The sequence below is a fragment of the Corticium candelabrum genome, chromosome 18, assembly GCF_963422355.1.
Source record: "Corticium candelabrum chromosome 18, ooCorCand1.1, whole genome shotgun sequence".
In the NCBI taxonomy this organism is placed as follows: Eukaryota; Metazoa; Porifera; class Homoscleromorpha; order Homosclerophorida; family Plakinidae; genus Corticium; species Corticium candelabrum.
In genome coordinates, this window is record NC_085102.1 from 2,698,735 (window position 1) to 2,716,734 (window position 18,000).

The window sequence follows — 18,000 nt, forward strand, 5'->3', positions numbered from 1 at the left end:
TTATCTCTAATCGCGAAGTGTCACACTAGGGACGTGGTCCTTATAAGTATAATTTTGCGGATCTTGTGAGTACGGCCAAATTGATTGGAAGAAGTTAACTAATGCAGCCATTGCGAAATGTAGGACTGGGGACCTGGCTGCGTACAAGCACACGTTCCGTTGGATTATACGTTGGAATAATGAATCCGAGACGAATGCTGCTTGTAGATCCACTAGACAAAATACTATTAATAAACTGAAGTTACATTATTTTGTTGGTATCATAATGAATGAACTCAGACAATAGGATTAGGTCCGGCTGGTCCATTTTTGCTAGAGCCCTTGGAGTTCAGACTATTCTGTGATGGCGGACATTTCCCCGTATGTCAACCTTCTAAAATCTACTCTAGGTCTACTTCGACAACTCCAGATCTACAACAAATTTTACCAGAGGCCTATCTACTTCATTTACTTCAGTTTCAGATAGGTAATCCATTTAGTAAATAGAAGGTTACGTTACAGGGCGTTGAGGAAGCTTCTTTGGATTGAGGAGCCAAAAATGTTTTATCAGATTGCCGCAATTTTGATTTCTAACTGAGTATGGTTGGTTTGTCAATGATCAATATGTGACTGCAGTAGCCAGAGCAGCATGGACACAAGTCTAGCAAACGCCATCTAATGGTATTTCTACTTGCAAACAACAAAACTTACAAAGTGATTTTCTTCTATCATTGTCCAGTATTGGAGGGGCCATGTCTCCAATTCCGCTAGTTGCAACCGCCTTTCCGGCCCCCACCGGTTTCGCTGCCTCTGCTTGGTATTTAGCTAATGTAATTGAAACTTCACATTTTGCAATTGTCGACTAGGTCCAGGCACTAGGTAGTCTCAAACTTTCAGACCAATTTTGCAACACTTCCGACCTAGTTGAAATACGAGGCTACACATTCTAGTTAGCGCACTTTAGGCCTGACTACTTTCTTCTAGTTGCTTATATTGTTGTCTATAAGACATCAATGCCCTTCTTGTGACTGCTCCCTATGTTTACTGCGATGCCTGTTTTCCTGTAATTTAATTTGATAGATGAGCATCACGATGCGCGATTTTACTCTTAAATAATTAATAATGTGTTTAATTAAGTTAACTTAAGCAACGTCAAATTTCAAATTTACATTCAAGACAAAGTATGAGAGTACTGTAGTGAATAAACATAAAATCACGTCATTACTATATTTTTCTCCAAAAATAATTCAACCTGTAATAGAACAGTTTATACATCGGTTGTATAAACAGCTAGTAAGTATGGTAAAAGAAAGAGATGCAGTTTAGACGTGGGTAGTAGTGACACATATGTGTAACAGGTAAGCTCAAGAAATGACAATATGTTACTAGTTTATTAGTAAAATATGTAACATGCAATCATCTCATTACCCTACGCAAGGTGTAAGTGTGTCTTGCAGTCGACATAAAGACGAATGTAGACATGGTAGCAGAGAAGCTTCTTTACACAGTTGTCAGCTTTGGATTATTTTTAACCTAGGCAAGATTAATGTAAATTCTGCAATAGATATAAATTTGATATTTAATACCGTATAACCGGTATTTCTGCGATCATAACATTTCTGCGAATTCTGCGAAGAAATCACGGAACGTACAAATACTAAAAATTCACAGATACTTTAGGCTTCTCCTCGGAGTCCATCAACTCACTGTTTGGACACATGTACACGTGTTCACGTTTGTCCATGACTGTCTTCCTGGGTAGAAGGCAGAACTTTAATTTGCAGTAATTAAAACTTTTTGTCTAGATTTTCAAATTGCAGAAATTGCTGTTAAACGGTATCTCAAATTTGTCCTAGTGCGCACAATGACATCAAATATATTAGTCTGATAAGTAATTACCCAAGCCGCCAAAACGTTTTAGTTTGCCTTCGTTTTCTTTGCCAGAGGTTCGATCACGCGACAGAAACGTGACCAGGATGAGAACACGATGTACGTGACCACCCCTAGGCAACTGTCTTATACTAGCCTCGCCTCAGACGCAGTGTGGATTGCATCCCTGGATGCGCTTTCATCCCCACTACATGTGATAATGGAATGTGACATGTAGTGGTGATGGAAGCGCATCCGGGGCTGCAATTTACACTGCGTGTGGAGTGAGGCTAGTCTTATACCTAGCTGCGCCCGTGGTCTATAATGCATGTTAACGGTACTAGTCATTACACGTTCCAGACGTCACAAGCAAACGAGTCGGATCCGGTGACCTCATTCCGATTGCCCGCCCACTCGTGACCTCTCGACCCAACCATCTTTGTGCGGTCACAGAAATTCGTCAACGTTTGTGTACGTAATCGACCTCAAATTACGTCAGCGATGCTATTTAACAACCAGCGACCGGTATTGTGCAGTCAGACTTCTAGTGCAATCTGGACCGGCGACGTTGGATCTACTGCATTGAAAGCGAATTCGAATAATGAGTCGACACTCTTTCTCTCTTCTTCTTCTCGCTTCCTTACTGGGAGTGATATCAGCTCTGTCTCTCGTTCCTACGCGTTGCAAAGAGTTGTTTCGCGACTGTAACAAGGAAGCTCTGTGTGGAGTTCGCTCTTGTACGGTTGTGGAGAGATGCTGCACGAGTGGGTGGGGCTACAATCGGTGCTACACTAACAGAAGGAAGGAACGCGAGTGTGGACCGTTCCAGTGTGAAAACGGAGGAACGCGACTTCCTTTGGTAAGAAGATGATTTTTTCTCAATTATGCTTTGAATTGTCTGTTTGCAATGACCTCGTTTATGATAAACAGCGCGGTAAACGTGAAATCAGTTATGGTGGATGCGAGATACCGACACCACAGTGCGCATGCCCAAAAGGCTTTGGTGGACAATGTTGTGAAGGTAGAATGCAATGTACATGTAACATGTTTTTAGGTGTTTGATACTAGATGTTGTTTCTAGAACTGATTGATCCCTGCACTTACACCAAGTGTGGAGCCGGACAAATTTGTAAATCAGTGAAAGTGGTCTGCAAGAAGGCTCCATGTCCTCTCCAAGCTATCTGCGTTTCAGACGGTACAGCTACATACAGTAACCAAATTCCTTATTGATGACGTGTTTACTAACAATCGTAATTACTAATGTAGTCGGTATCTGCCCATTGTTTCCAAACACAATCACAACATGTGAAATCAAACCATTTTCGTGTGGAAACGACTCGCATTGTTCTGATGGTCAATTGTGTTGCAAACGAGGATGCGGCCGTGAATGCATAAAGTCTCTACCATCTGGTATAACGCACGTTCTATCCTCTATCCGGTACACATTGTAATGACGTTCTACATTGTAGGAACGACCGGTTGTGCTCGGGTTGTCTGTCGACCTGGAACGGTTTGCAGAGAGAGTAGCGTTGGTGTTTTATGCCCCGTCCTAGGACCATGCGAAAAGAGAGTAGAATGCGTGCCTGAAGGTAAGACAAAATAATGGTAGTTTACTAGTCGGGCACTACTAATAAATTTAATTTGTGTGTGTCTTTGTTTGTTTGTCTCAGTTGTGGAACCTACCGATACAACTACAACTACTTCAGTGGTAGAAGCTACAGTTGCAGAACCTACAAATAGACCTGGCACTTGTCCTCGTTATACCAAAATTGGAAAACCACCTTGTGAAAAGAACTGCAATGACGACGCGGACTGCAAAGGAAAGCAGAAGTGTTGCGAAAAACATTGCTCACGCGTCTGCGTTGATCCCTTGTTTAAAGTCGAAAGTATGCACGAACTAAACTCGAATAGTGTGTATAATGAAATTCACAGGAAGCGCTTTTTTCTGTTTTAGATCCTTGTGCAAGAGATGATTGCAAACCAGGCCATGTGTGTGTTCCCAATATCTGTTTTTCTCCGCCTTGTAAAAAGTTCAGATGCATTCCACGACGTGAGTTACAAACATATACTGTAAACCACGCATGCGTAAAGTTAGGTGACGTCACAGACTAAACACATTTACTAGTAATTTAGAGTATTATGTTTTCTCATTGATCGTTTTCAGTAGTTCCTGCTCCTTGTCCACTGGTTGCTTGCCCAAAAGGCCGGATCTGCAAAAAGGTACCGATTCCGTGCCTCATTCCGCCGTGTCCAGAACAGTACAGATGTGTTCCCTCGATTGTGCTACATTCTGAAGTCGATGTAAATCCGTGTGCTAGAATAAGATGCGCAGCTGGCACATCGTGCCAAGTCCAGAAGGGTCGTGCAGAATGTGGTAAGTGACAAAGTATCAATAAACTCGATTATGAGTTTGTTAGTTTATTGTTGATATTAGTGAGACCTGGCACGTGTCCCAAATTTCCCGGTCTCGTCACGACGTGTCAAATCGGTCCCGGATATTGTCGGAGCGACATCGAGTGTCGGGTAGGCGAGAAATGCTGCAGAAGAGGATGCGGTCCGGAATGCGTTCGAGTTGACAAACTTAGTAAGACCTAAGACAGCTCAGATCCTGTCTATTGTTTCTAACCTATTTTTCTATAGTACTAAGTCCGTGTGCTATTAAACTGTGTCCTAAAGGCACCATTTGTGTTGAAAGAAAAGGCAAAGGCATCTGCGAGATTACGGACAACAACTGACGCCACAGTTTGACACTGAATGATGTGGGCAATCCTGCATCATCGTTTTACTTTTAATATCAATATTGACTTGAAATCTTACAAATGGTTACAAGCGTATCACATAACCAGATGTAAAACTGTGCGTAGTGTGACAAATGATTAGCTGTTTAGACATTTATCAATAAAGAATATACGTGTTCAAGAGTTTTTGCATTGCGTGATAATATTAATGCAGTTGACCCAGATTCAAGTAACCGAAAAAAGCTGTTTGGAAATCAACCCATAAATACGTACACACACACACACACACACACACACACACACACACACACACACACGCACACACACACCCACACACACACACGCACGCACACACACACACACACACACACACACACACACACACACACACACACACACCCACACACACCCACACACACACACACACACACACACACAGACACAGACACAGACACAGACACACACACACACACACACACACACACACACACACACACACACACACACACACACACACACACACACAAACACACACACTGTCACGCAAGCCAGGCGAAACGGCTACGGCGCTACAGCCATGGCCGTAGCACTTTTTCGAGTCCCAGTTGAGTTCAGCTTGCTCCCAATGCAGAGTCAGAGAAATCAGTTTAACTGTCACCACTCGGACTTCTGTCAGGCTGCGGAAACGTCCGGAATATGACTATTGTATGGTGTGCACGTGTAGACAGCGTGTTTGTCACGAGGCACCACAGCCATGTCTGTAAGTCTCTTATAGTATCCTGACGTTGGTGTGAGTCTTAGTCAGCCTAGAAGCATGTCTTTTCCGCTAGTGGAGTTTGGAAAAAAAGAAGAAAAATTTCATAGATCCTTCAATAGAGAATGGCTCAACAGATGGCAGTGGATTCACTGGGACGTATAACAGAACGATTGTTCTGTTACGTGTGTTTTACAGCGATTCTATGCAACTGAAACTTCAACCTACGACAACAGAAGTATAGTTTCTTTACAAGGGTGTCAATTGGAAAGATGCCTGTGTAGTGTTTCCGAGGCACGAGGAATCTTTGTTTCACAAGCGTGCAGTTGAAGCAGTTGTTAATCTTCCAGCTACCACAAGGGAAGTTGCAGACAGTTTGTCATGGCAATCAGACGAGACTAGAGAAGGAAATCGTTCATGTCTTCTACAGGTCATGACCTTTCTAAGATTCCTTGCTAGACAGGACTTACAATTAGAGGTGATGGCCGTGGTGAAAGTCATGGAAACTTCAGTCAGTTACTGGATCTTTTTCAACTGTCTGATGATCTGGTCAAGAACTTTTTGGCAAAGAAAACGGATAAATATACTTGCCATGATGTTCAAAACGATCTGCTTCAGGTTATGGTCAATCAAATTATTCGAGACATTGTACATCGGATAAAATTCTCACTGTCAGGTTCATATCTCTCTATTATGGTTGATAATACAACCGATTACAGGAGTGTATAATATAGGTGCCTTGCACGTGCAAACAGATGACGATTGTATCACAATCGAATCCTTCTATTTCTGTGCACTCTTTTCCTATCATGTTAGGGCATTGCCATTCAATAACGTTTGTATCCTTGGTTTAAATCAGTTGAAAACAGTCATGTAGTCCACAAAAAAGTTGGCATTAAGTCGAGATGAGAGTCCATTCGGTGGCGGATCTAGAGAGGGTTCCTGGGAACTCCCTAAAATTTTGTGACGTCATCACACAAAGATGACCACGTACCAGCAGTGCTTGTTACTTCCTGACGTGACTCGTAGCTCTCGTTTTAGTTTTAACTTAAGTAACTTCACACGGAGGTGCAGTACAGATTATGAACTTGCGACGTAGGTCCATCATCGTGGGACAGTACGAGTGAGTCGTACGGTACTCCTACTCTTTCTACTTTAATTTATGGTAACTTGTTTTCAATCTCAGTTGTTCTCCAACAACATGTTTTATTTACTTTCTTGCAATGATAATGTTTCAAAGTACTTATTTTCTATCTCATGAAAATATACTTCCACCTTTGACGGTCACAACATTCACAATTTCATGAAAGCATATATGTCTATAGAAGCTTTCTTCGGAAAGAAAAGAAAAAGCGGTAACATTTGTCTGTCTAGCGAAAGACATGTATTGGCTTGCAAGATTAATTCAATTCTCCAGTACTGTAGATTCATTAACGTTTACTTCCGTTTTATGGTATAGGTGATTAAATAGCTAATTTATATCTGGAGGCGTGGCTGATCCAAACCTTTGTGACGTCATAGAACCCCCATTCGAAAATCCTGAATCCACCCCTGCCATTAGTGACGATATACAGGATACAGGGTAGACGTCAATAAAAATGTACAGGTAAGAGTCCACATTGACGATATACAGTATACGGGGCAGGCGTCAGTCTAAATGTACAGGTAAGAGTTCATAGTGACGATAGACAGGATACGGGGCAGGGGTTAATGTAAGGATGTTTCACCCGGTGCATGCACGTACAGCCGTCAATTTTGTACGTAGAAGTGTTACCGCTTTTTAGATACTCAGCAAAATGTCATTTAGGAATTTTTTTTTGCTAGAGTGTAGAAACGGATCCATCGTAGAAATACGAAAGAAAAATTTGCCATTTATTCTGTAATCTGCAAGTGCCATAACACCGTCTTTCACGTGCCGGCTTTACGTAATCCGCGCCAAATCCAGTCAAAGTGCGTTTAGTACCGCCTGTTTCTTTCGCGCCCTTTTCGATTTCGCGACATGTTTGCCAAGTTTTCGAGCTCTTTCCTTACGACATTCAAGGGCAGGTTAGCTAGTGAAGCCGTACTTATGCACACGTACATGGGACTCAATCAGCACTCCATCACGTGTCTACTTCTTTTTCAATGCATCTAGGTCCGCTAGACATCTAAACCGGCAAGATTGTACGATACTGACCTCTCCCAAAGTGAGTCCAGAGAAGGGCCAGCTCATCACTGTGCCCATAGCCACTCACTTTAGCGAACCACACAGTAGCCCAATGATGCCCAGTGAGTCTGCCTGCAGAAATCTTGCTGCAAGAATCAATGAGCAGGCTGAAGACAACACTCAAGCCGGTGCATTCCTATTTGGCGTATTCAATCTTGAAGGAATTAGAGAGTTCCAAGCAATACATGAAGCCAAATCCATTGCCTTCCAGGTATATGTACGTGAATTTTACTAATTAACCGTAATTCGCTAAAGCACACTTGAAGCAAGGGCGTCACGTCTTAGGGGCTAGAGAGGGCGCTAGCCCCCCCACTTTTTTAGGGCGTGGCTTGCTATATTTTGAGTCAATTCTATTTTCAACGTTAATTAAACAGAAGTGTAGCTTGTCTTTAGCTAAATTAGCTGATTCAGCATAGACTGTAGTACTACAGAAGAATTTAATATATATGACGCCATGAATTACGGCACATATCTCAGCTTCAAATTTGCGCCCCCCCACTTTTGGGACCCATGTGACGCCCTTGCTTGAAGCAGTATGCAAGAGTTACTAAATGCAGCATTGTACACACACAACTACAAGCAGGTTGTTATTTGACTTGCTACTCGGTACTGATTTGCCACATATTGTTATCAGTGCTCAGTATACACTTAGCTTATTATACATGTGGTGTGTGTGTGTGTGTGTGTGTGTGTGTGTGTGTGTGTGTGTGTGTGTGTGTGTGTGTATTTATATTATTATATCCAACCGGTAATGACTATAACTGGTTAGAATTGAATTATGCAGCATCGTAAACTGGTAAACGAAATGTCACAGCTGTTGCACTAGCAGCTTGAATAGTGGCATGATTTTCCGGACAATACTTTGACATGCCATTCATTGATCCAACCTTCCAAATATATGCAATCTTCTTCACATGTCCTACACACAATGCAAAATATTAAGCATAGCATTTCTTCAGTAAAATTTTTTATTTAATTAATCAATTAATTAAAAGACTGTACAGTACATGAACTGGTTACTTGTACAGTGTAATGACATGGATCACACTCGCTGAACCATTGATTTTCAAGGGACCAATATATATGGACATTTGTTGCTGTCCAGAACACCACAAAAAAGTATAGCTGCACCATTTTTGCGGCACTGGCTATTAAAGGCAAAGCATACATGCGTCCCTGCACTGGAACATGTACAAAAAACCTTTTTTGCTAAAGTTGCACTGATAAAACAGTTTTACTTATTCTCCAATAAATGATAATCTAGACCAATACAATCCAATACCGATCGATACACGTAGCCAATCCAATATTTCACGATTATCTGTAATATTGACATCTTAATTAGTTACCATTGAGTCATATTTGTGGTATCGTAGGTCTTGTACCCTGCCACAAGAAATAAACTTATTCCAAAATTACAGAGGCAAATTGCAGTCCTCTCTCAAGTGAAAGTGTTCCTAGAATGAGATCTCTTCTTTAGCTTCAAATTCATCACGAGGCGACCCTCACATGCCAACCATACCTCTACACATGCACATCCTCATTGTGTATTATTGGCTGCAACCAAACCATGCAAGGGCGTCACATGGGTCCCAAAAGTGGGGGGGCGCAAATTTGAAGCTGAGATATGTGACGTAATTCATGGCGTCATATATATTAAATTCTTCTGTAGTACTACAGTCTATGCTGAATCAGCTAATTTAGCTAAAGACAAGCTACACTTCTGTTTAATTAACGTTGAAAATAGAATTGACTCAAAATATAGCAAGCCACGCCCTAAAAAAGTGGGGGGCTAGCGCCCTCTCTAGCCCCTAAGACGTGACGCCCTTGAACCATGTATCGTATGCATGTCAAGTGTATGTAAAGAATGTATAGCATACCTCACTTTCCGACATTTATTTAATACTTAATTTTTTTAAATTGAGAAAGTTTTGGAATAATCTGAGGTGTGTTGGGTTTGATAGTTAACTCAACACGTAAAATTATACCTAAAATCATATTTGCCTGTAAATTTACAGTTTGATGATTTCTACAGCCTACATTGATTGATTTATACAGTCTATTCATATATAGTCAATATGATCTTATACAGCCAGTCAATATTGGTTGATGTATAGTAAGACTATTATTGCTCGCTTCTTCATTTTAGTTCTCGTTTTAATTCCTTGTTATCTACAAGCAGTGCATGCCAAATAATTTCACTGGTTCCATCATGGGGTTTTATCCATAAAATAGTTTATGTCCACACTAAAGAACAAGGTCACCAAAATAATACATGTTTCCACATAGACGTCTTGCTGCTTCTTGACTAACTTAAAATAGAAAATGTTAGTCTTCGAAACAAGGTTAAGCTCAACACTATTGCTAATGTATATATCAATCAATATTTACTGTACAGTATACATCAATCAATATTGCCTGTATACAATAATATTGACTATATATAAATTGGCGGTACAAATCAATCAATGTAGGATGTATAAATCATTATTAAACTGTAAATTAACAGACAAATGATTGAAACTAAATTTTAGATGTTGAATTAATTAACTATCAAACCTAGCACACGTCAAATTATTCTAAACATTTCTCAAAATTCTTTAAATTAAATATTAAGCAAATGTTGACAAAGCAAGGTGTTCATGATGCTAGCATTGCTTACACACAAATGTTTAGAATATCAATCTTGCTAATTGAATCCTTGCCCAAAATCTATTTATTTATTTGAAACGTACCAAGAACTTTTTCAACTGCTGCTCTAAAACTCAATTGCTATACCCAAATCCTGATTTATGTGGTTAGCAGACCATTCCCATGCCAAACTGCATGGAGAAGATGCTCCTAACAGCACACACATATTTACACACGTTGAGGCAAAGAAAGACGCTACCACAATAGAATCAAACAAGAACTACAAATACCGGAATCGTTACTGTAGACTTTCTGCACAGCACGTCGTGTACAAGAAATCTAGGACAGCAAGGATAATATCCAAGCACTTGGACACACACACACAGCACACACACACACACACACACACACACACACACACACACACACACACACACACACACACACACACACACACACACACACACACACACACACACACACACAACAAACACACACACACACACACACACACACACACACACACACACACACACAGACAAACACAGACAGACAGACAGACAGACAGACACATGCACACACAAACACAGACAGACAAACACACACACACACACACACACACACACACACACACACACACACACACACACACACACAGACACACACACACACACACACACACACACAGACACACACACACACACAAACACACTACACAACACAGACAGACAAACACAGACAGACAAACACAGACAGACAGACAGACACATACACACACAAACACAGACAGACAAATACACACACACACACACACACACACACACACACACACACACACACACACACACACACACACACACACACACACACACACACACACACACACACACACAACACAGACAGACAAACACAGACAGACAGACGAACAGACAGACACATACACACACAAACACAGACAGACAAACACACTCACACACACGCACACACACACACACACAAAACACACACACATACACACACACACACACACACACACACACACACACACACACACACACACACACACACACACACACACACACACCCTCACCTATCGGTTTCGTTGGTGTGACTATCTGCCCACTAACAGTCAAATTTAATGTTTCTTTGTTGTCTGACTGGGCTGATAGAGACGTCATCTCTTCCTTTACAACCCCAACTGACACAAGAGACGAGTTCTCCTTACTGATATTTAGCCAAGCAACACACAAGAGTGATTCTCACGGAAATTTGGCGCCTCCGTGTCCTGTGCTTGAACCAAGTTGGTAGAAGCACGAACAAACGGTCTGACAGCAACTGAAGCAAAATACAAAATGTAGATTTTACTGTGGAGGAATGGAGGGATTGTACAGGATTAGCGTCTTCTTTTATTCATGAATCTGTCAGCCAATCAACTGTCTGTCTGTCTGTCTGTCCATCAGTCTGTTTGTATGTCCATCTCTCTGTCTGTCTGTCCATTGTTTATCCATCTTTTTGTCTGTTTGTCTACTTGTCGGTCCATTGTCTGTCTGTCTGTCTGTTCATTTCTCTGTTTGTGTGTCTATCTCTCTCTGTCTCTCTCTGTCTCTCTCTGTCTCTCTCTCTCTCTCTCTCTCTCTCTCTGTCTCTCTCTGTCTCTCTCTGTCTCTCTCTGTCTCTCTCTGTCTCTGTCTCTCTGTCTCTGTCTCTCTCTGTCTCTCTCTGTCTCTCTCTGTCTCTCTCTGTCTCTGTCTCTCTCTCTCTCTCTCTCTCTCTCTCTCTCTCTCTCTCCTGTCTGTGTATTGTTTGTCTATCTTTTTGTCTGTTTGTTTACTTGTCTGTCCATTTGTCTGTCTGTATGTCCACCTGTCTATCTGTCTTTCTATCTTTCTGTCTGTTTGTCTAATTGTCTGTCCATTGTCTGTCTGTCTGTAAGTCTGTCCATTGTCTGTCTGTCTGTCTGTTCATCTGTCTGTCTGTCTGTTCATCTGTCTGTCTGTCTGTATGTCCATCTGTCTGTCTGTCCTTCTCCCTATCTGTCTGTCTGTCCATTGTCTATCCAACCATCCAAACATCTATAGATAAGTATCATTTTGTCCGTCCCGTCCATACGTGGAAGTTGCGTCATGATGTACAGACAGGAAGTAGAGTCGGGACAGGGTGGAGACTAGTCACTTTGATTCTCCATCTGTCTGTCTGCCTGTCCATCTGTCCATCTGTCTGTCTGTCTGTCTGTCCATCTGTCTGTCCATCCATCCAAACATCTTTGATTCTCCATCTGTCTGTCTGTCCATCCGTCTGTCTGTCTGTCTGTCTGTCTGTCTGTCTCTCTGTCTGTCTGTCCATTTGCCTGTCTGTCTCTCTGTCTGCCCATCTGTCTGTCAATACATATATTTAAAATTTCAACACTATTACGTCTGTCCATCTACCTGTCTGTCTGTCTGTCTGTGCATCTGTCTGTCTGTCCATCTGTCTGTCCATCCATCCAAATATCTTTGATTCTCCATCTGTCTACACGTCTTCCCTTCCATCCAATTAACTTCCCATCATCCGTCTCTTTCCCTCTGTCTGTCTATCCAGTCCAACCATTTGCCCACTTGTCTGTACATGCTGCTATCCCCTAAACTCTCCCATTAACACGTCATACCAACTGGCTGTATCGTTGACATCACCGGCATCGAGCTCGTTCCCAGTGTGCTCACATTTCTCGGCTTGAAATGCTTGAAATGACAGTTGGGCTTGAGGCAGCCACTCGGTTGAATCTTAAAGCTACACGACCACTCACTCTTCAACGGATAAACATTGGACATTCTCACAAGAATGTGAGAAATAGACGAGAGTGTCACCATTCACAGTGATATGCATATGTCTGAACGAACATGCTGATCGAAAGTACGATACTTGTAGCCACAACGTACAGACATTGTTGTTACCGAGTGCAGCTTGACCGTGACGAAAGGGCATTGGTCACCCTGGAATAAAGACCACAGTCAAGACGTACAAAAAATAAGAAATAATTTGCATACTAATAATTTATATAAATAAATTATTATTAAATAACAAAAATGAAAAAAATTGTATACAATTAATTTATATAAATTAATGATATGCAAATTATTAATTAATTTATTTTTATTTTTATTTATTAATTAATAAATCAATAATTTGCATACAATTAATTTATATTTTTTATTTATTTATATAAGTTAATTGTATGCAAATTATTTATTTATTTATTATTTATTTATCAATATAAATAAATAGCATACAATTAATTTATATTAATAAATTACTAATCAATAATTCACATGATTGGTGACTATATCAACTGTACTTTCAAACATTCAGTATTGTAATAGAAATAACAATCGTCTCCTTTCGTAGCCATTCGATCGCCTCAACCCTGCAACACATATGAAATACATCCAACACATGAAGTAATCGACGTCATGCAACTTCTGTGTTTCACACCAGAAAAAGAACACAACAGACAAACAGAGACTTGAAATGAGCTTAGATGGAAAGTGCGTGGGTGTGGCAGATAGGTGTGTATGTGTGTGTGTGTGTGTGTGTGTGTGTGTGTGTGTGTGTGTGTGTGTGTGTTTGTGTGTGTGTGTGTGTGTGTGTGTGTGTGTGTATGTGTGTGTGTGTGTGTGTGTGTGTGTGTGTGTGTGTGTGTGTGTGTGTGTGTGTGTGTGTGTGTGTGTGTGTGTGTGTGTGTGTGTGTGTGTGTGTGTGTGTGTGTGTGTGTGTGTGTGTGTGATGTATTTACCATTTATGATACGTTTGTCATCTGTCGATAGTTTGTCCGTCTGCCTGTCAGTTGTTTGTCGGTGTGTCTGTCCATTGTTTGTCTGTGTGTCTGTCTATTTCATGTTTGTGTCTGTCAATTGTTTGTCAACCTGTCTGTCCATTGTTTGTATATGTGTCTGTCCATTGTTTGTCTGTGTCTATCAATTGTTTGTCCATCTGTCTGTCCATTGCTTGTCTTTGTCTATCAATTGTTTGTTCACCTGTCTGTCCATTCCAACTGTATCTTTGTGTGTTCCATTTCCTCCAAAGCATGTGGCGTTGGCTGTGGAGTGATAAGTCCAGGGTAACAGGAAATGACAGGGTAACTTGTATGCTGCCCACAAAGTGCCTTCTGTACTCATCTTCAGAGCAAGCCCTAATGAATGTAAAAGCTGAAATTGAAAGCAGTCAATTTCCTGTTTTCAAAAACGGATAGACAGTTACTGGCAGCTAAAAGAAGAATGGGCTTTATGCTTCCGGACACAATTCCCAACACGAGGAAACTACACGAATAATTATTCTGAGGCAAGCATAAGAATAATCAAAGATATTCTTTTTCAAAGGCAGTAGTCCTGGAATGCTGTACAGTTATTTCAAATGATGCATATAACAATGGAGTTGTAGTATCAGCGCCGCTTACTTTCACTGGCAAGTAACATACTTGATCACTTCGTGTCATTAAAATGTACCTTAGCTGGTGTGAAGCTTGGTAGCACTACCTTAGATGATGTAACAGCCATAGAAGAAGACCCTGATGTATACATGGTTTGAAGCCAAACAGATCCACACAACCACTGGATAGTAGACTTGCAACTAGGGAAATGCTCTTGCCCGATAGAATACAATGGAACACCATGTAAACACCAGCTCGTTGCAGCAACAAAATACATTAAGTCCACCATCAACAAGATTCCAACTGATTCCCCAAAAGGACGCCAGCTCCTTGCAGGCGTAGCTCTGGGAAAAGATTGCCAACCCATTAGCTTCTATAGCAGTCTTCACCAAAAGCCAGATGAAGAGTACTTGCAGTCCCTCTCTGTTGATATTCAATGGCATAATGAAGACATACGGCATTCTTTCAAAGAATCAGCCATGCTGGATGATGATCTGTTTCAACAAAAAAGGCAGAAACCATGAAGGAGACTGAAATACCCAGTAGTGGTGAAGACAAGAATCAGACAATCGAGACAGTCAAAACAAGTCTCAATGAAGTCATGGTTGACCTAGGAACTGGACTTGCCCCCCACATGACAAATAATGATGGGTATCTGACAGCTGTTAAAAAGTTTTGTGAAAACTACTAGAAATGTCGAGGAAAATCAACACATCCACCGATCAAGCAGCAGCGTTTGGTTTCAGCATTACACACTTTTGGCAGTCATACAGGAATAACAAAGCACAGGCACAGAATTTGGGTGCAGCCTACAGCCCTCAGCAGACGAAAACACATGAAAATTCAAGCTCTGTTCTTGCAAAAGCTGGCCGCCCCAGTGTGTTTAATAGTAGGAGATCAACTCAAACAACTCCTTCTGTCAGTAGATATGTGATGCCGAAGCGAATACAAAAGATAAAGAGACAGCACAGTCTGTCCGCCAGTATTCAGCAGAACAGCAAAAATGCTTGACAGAGTTTATTATAAACTTTATACTTAGAAGCATGTTTACTATAGATATACAATGTAAGGTATAGATTACGTGTAAGCCCATGCAATGTTCCTGAAGAACTAAAAAGTTAATCTATGTCTACGTGACTATACGTACCGTAGTCTAGCTACTAGTAGTCTGCATATTTTAATAGATTGCTAGCTGTATTACGTGTACACCAGTTTGAAGAGGTCTCTGGTTGAACAGCTGAAAGTTGGAACAGCTCCTTTTGCCACGCAGATTTCTGCTAAATTATGAACTAAGAAAAATAAGTTATCGCAACGTAAGGTAGACGAAACGTCTAGCCTATCTGCTATAGCTACTTTGTACGTATGTGCTTTGATGGCCCCCGAGTTCGAAAATTACGACGCAGCTACCGCTTCAGCAACGTGAATGGTGTGGCGTCGCAAGGTGCGCAGTAGTCAACGAACGCAAACAACAATACAATCATGTCACGTTCCCTTCTGCCAATGTCACGTGCAGATTACAGGGTATACGAAGCGTTAATCCGGGTACTGAAGAAAGTGGGTCCAAAAAAATTCGTCTTGTGTACGATGCTAATGCATAGGCTGCCTCGCTTCTCCAGACCTCACACGGCTTCATAATTATGTTGTAGACAAAATTGTTTCACTGAGCTATAGAGTCTAGTCAAGCCGTCACCCTGTTTCCTATGCCAGTGCATATATTTTGTGTAGCCTAACTGTAATTATATAACGATTATATGTTACCAAATTTAATTGATAGTTATAATATAAAAATGAGACAAAATACATACAAAAACTAGACTAAAAATCGGACAAAAATAAGATCTAAAAATTAAACAAAAAATAGCATGCAAAATTTAGCCCGAAATACGACCCAAATTTGACAAAAACCAGAACAAGAAAACTAGATAGAAACATAAGACTAGAATAATTATTACAAAGGAGACAAAGATAGACCAAATATAACAAAAATGAAACAAAAATAGAATTTCAAAATACAAATTGGCCGAAAAATCAGACAAGAAACATGGAACTTTCATAAACAGACATAATATGAGATTAAAGCGAGACCAACAATCAAACAAATATAAGACTAGAAATCAGACAATAAAGAAGACCAGTAATCAGACTAAACGAGAACAACTACTTTTAGACATAAGTTACCTACTCTCTGTTCGCGTTGACTCTGCGCTCGGAAGTGAGTAATGATGCAGCTGTATTTGTTTACCACACACCGATGTTAAGTGAGATCCCATTAACTGTACATTTTGGATGTCATATTACAATACAAAGATGTTAGATAACAATAGAGAACGTCGCAGGCTATCAAGACGAAACAGAGCGAGAAGAGGAGTAAGAAATATCAAGCAACTACTCGCGAAAGTGACCTTGCTAATTGGCTACTTCCTCGATTAGCAGCATTCTTGGTGTAAGACCATACCTTTGTAATGAGTCTAGACCGTAACGGCTCTTGATATGCAAAACCTTATCAAACCGCCTGTGTAATACATACGCCTTCGTTACCCTAACGATAGAAAATCTGGGAACTTGCGGTTTCGAACGATACAAAGATCGTCACTGTCCGCCCTATTGAGCAGAAGTTATTACAGATTTTGAAAGCGCAAAGTCAACGCGAACAGAGAGAAGTAAGCATAGAATGCAAAAACTACGTTTGATAGTAAACAACCGTAACAGTAAGCGGTACGAGGATGGTTGTGACACATTTACGTTACCGATAAGCTCATGAAACGACAATACCATTAGTATTTAGCTAATTAATTAGAAGGTGTATCGTGCAACCATCTCCTATTTACCTTACGCCAACGTTTAGGTGTGCAGTTTGGACAACGAAGAGATCATTGTAGTCGCGATAGCAGCGTATCTTGTTCACACCTTGAGGCATCTAATGTCTACTGTCTGCAGTAGACAGTAGATGCCTCAAGATACACCTCCTAATTAATTAGCTAAATACTAACTACTGTCTGTTCCCCGTAAGTGTCAACTTTGAAAATCATCAATATCTCCGCTGTTATTTGGACTTTCGCGATGATCTCGGTATCGTTAGAAACCGCTAGGTCTGGCATTTCTGTATATCAAATTATCTAAGCCCTTCCTACAAACGAAACGGAAGGACAATACTTTTGCATATCAAAGTCAAACGTGTGGAGCAATGGCTAGTATCCAATTATTTTGCAAGACAAACCGATCAGCAACTGAGACCACCTAAGACAATTGGTGTAACATGGTCCAACTGAAGCAGAGCTTAGTGCTTCTCTGCTTCATTATTCACTTCGGAGTTCACCCTTACGGAGACAGTAGGTAATCTTTACACCAGCAGACGTCACAAGCAGGCGTATCGCATCCGGTGACCTCTTGCCGGTTGCCCGCCCATTGTGACACAAACACA

At 40.9% G+C, this 18,000-nt stretch overlaps 1 protein-coding gene across 1 annotated transcript; it reads left to right on the forward strand.

Annotated features, from left to right (window-relative positions):
* The first annotated feature begins 2,379 nt into the window (after nt 1-2,379).
* On the forward strand, nt 2,380-4,769 carry LOC134194025 (neurogenic locus notch homolog protein 1-like). The gene is made up of 10 exons (XM_062662920.1): nt 2,380-2,707; nt 2,779-2,869; nt 2,930-3,043; nt 3,115-3,258; nt 3,318-3,437; nt 3,519-3,734; nt 3,803-3,898; nt 4,013-4,222; nt 4,283-4,432; nt 4,489-4,769. Exons 1-10 carry the CDS (start codon nt 2,450-2,452, stop codon nt 4,581-4,583), a joined length of 1,494 nt encoding a protein of 497 aa, XP_062518904.1. The 5' UTR covers nt 2,380-2,449; the 3' UTR covers nt 4,584-4,769.
* Nucleotides 4,770-18,000: the final 13,231 nt, after the last annotated feature.

Excerpts from the sequence above, each read along its gene's own strand:
- LOC134194025 (XM_062662920.1), top strand. The coding sequence starts at position 2,450 with ATGAGTCGACACTCTTTCTCTCTTCTTCTTCTCGCTTCCTTACTGGGA. Across the intron at positions 2,870-2,929 it reads TGGTGGACAATGTTGTGAAG|AACTGATTGATCCCTGCACT; the intron begins GTAGAATGCAAT and ends TGTTGTTTCTAG. Across the intron at positions 4,433-4,488 it reads CGTTCGAGTTGACAAACTTA|TACTAAGTCCGTGTGCTATT; the intron begins GTAAGACCTAAG and ends ATTTTTCTATAG.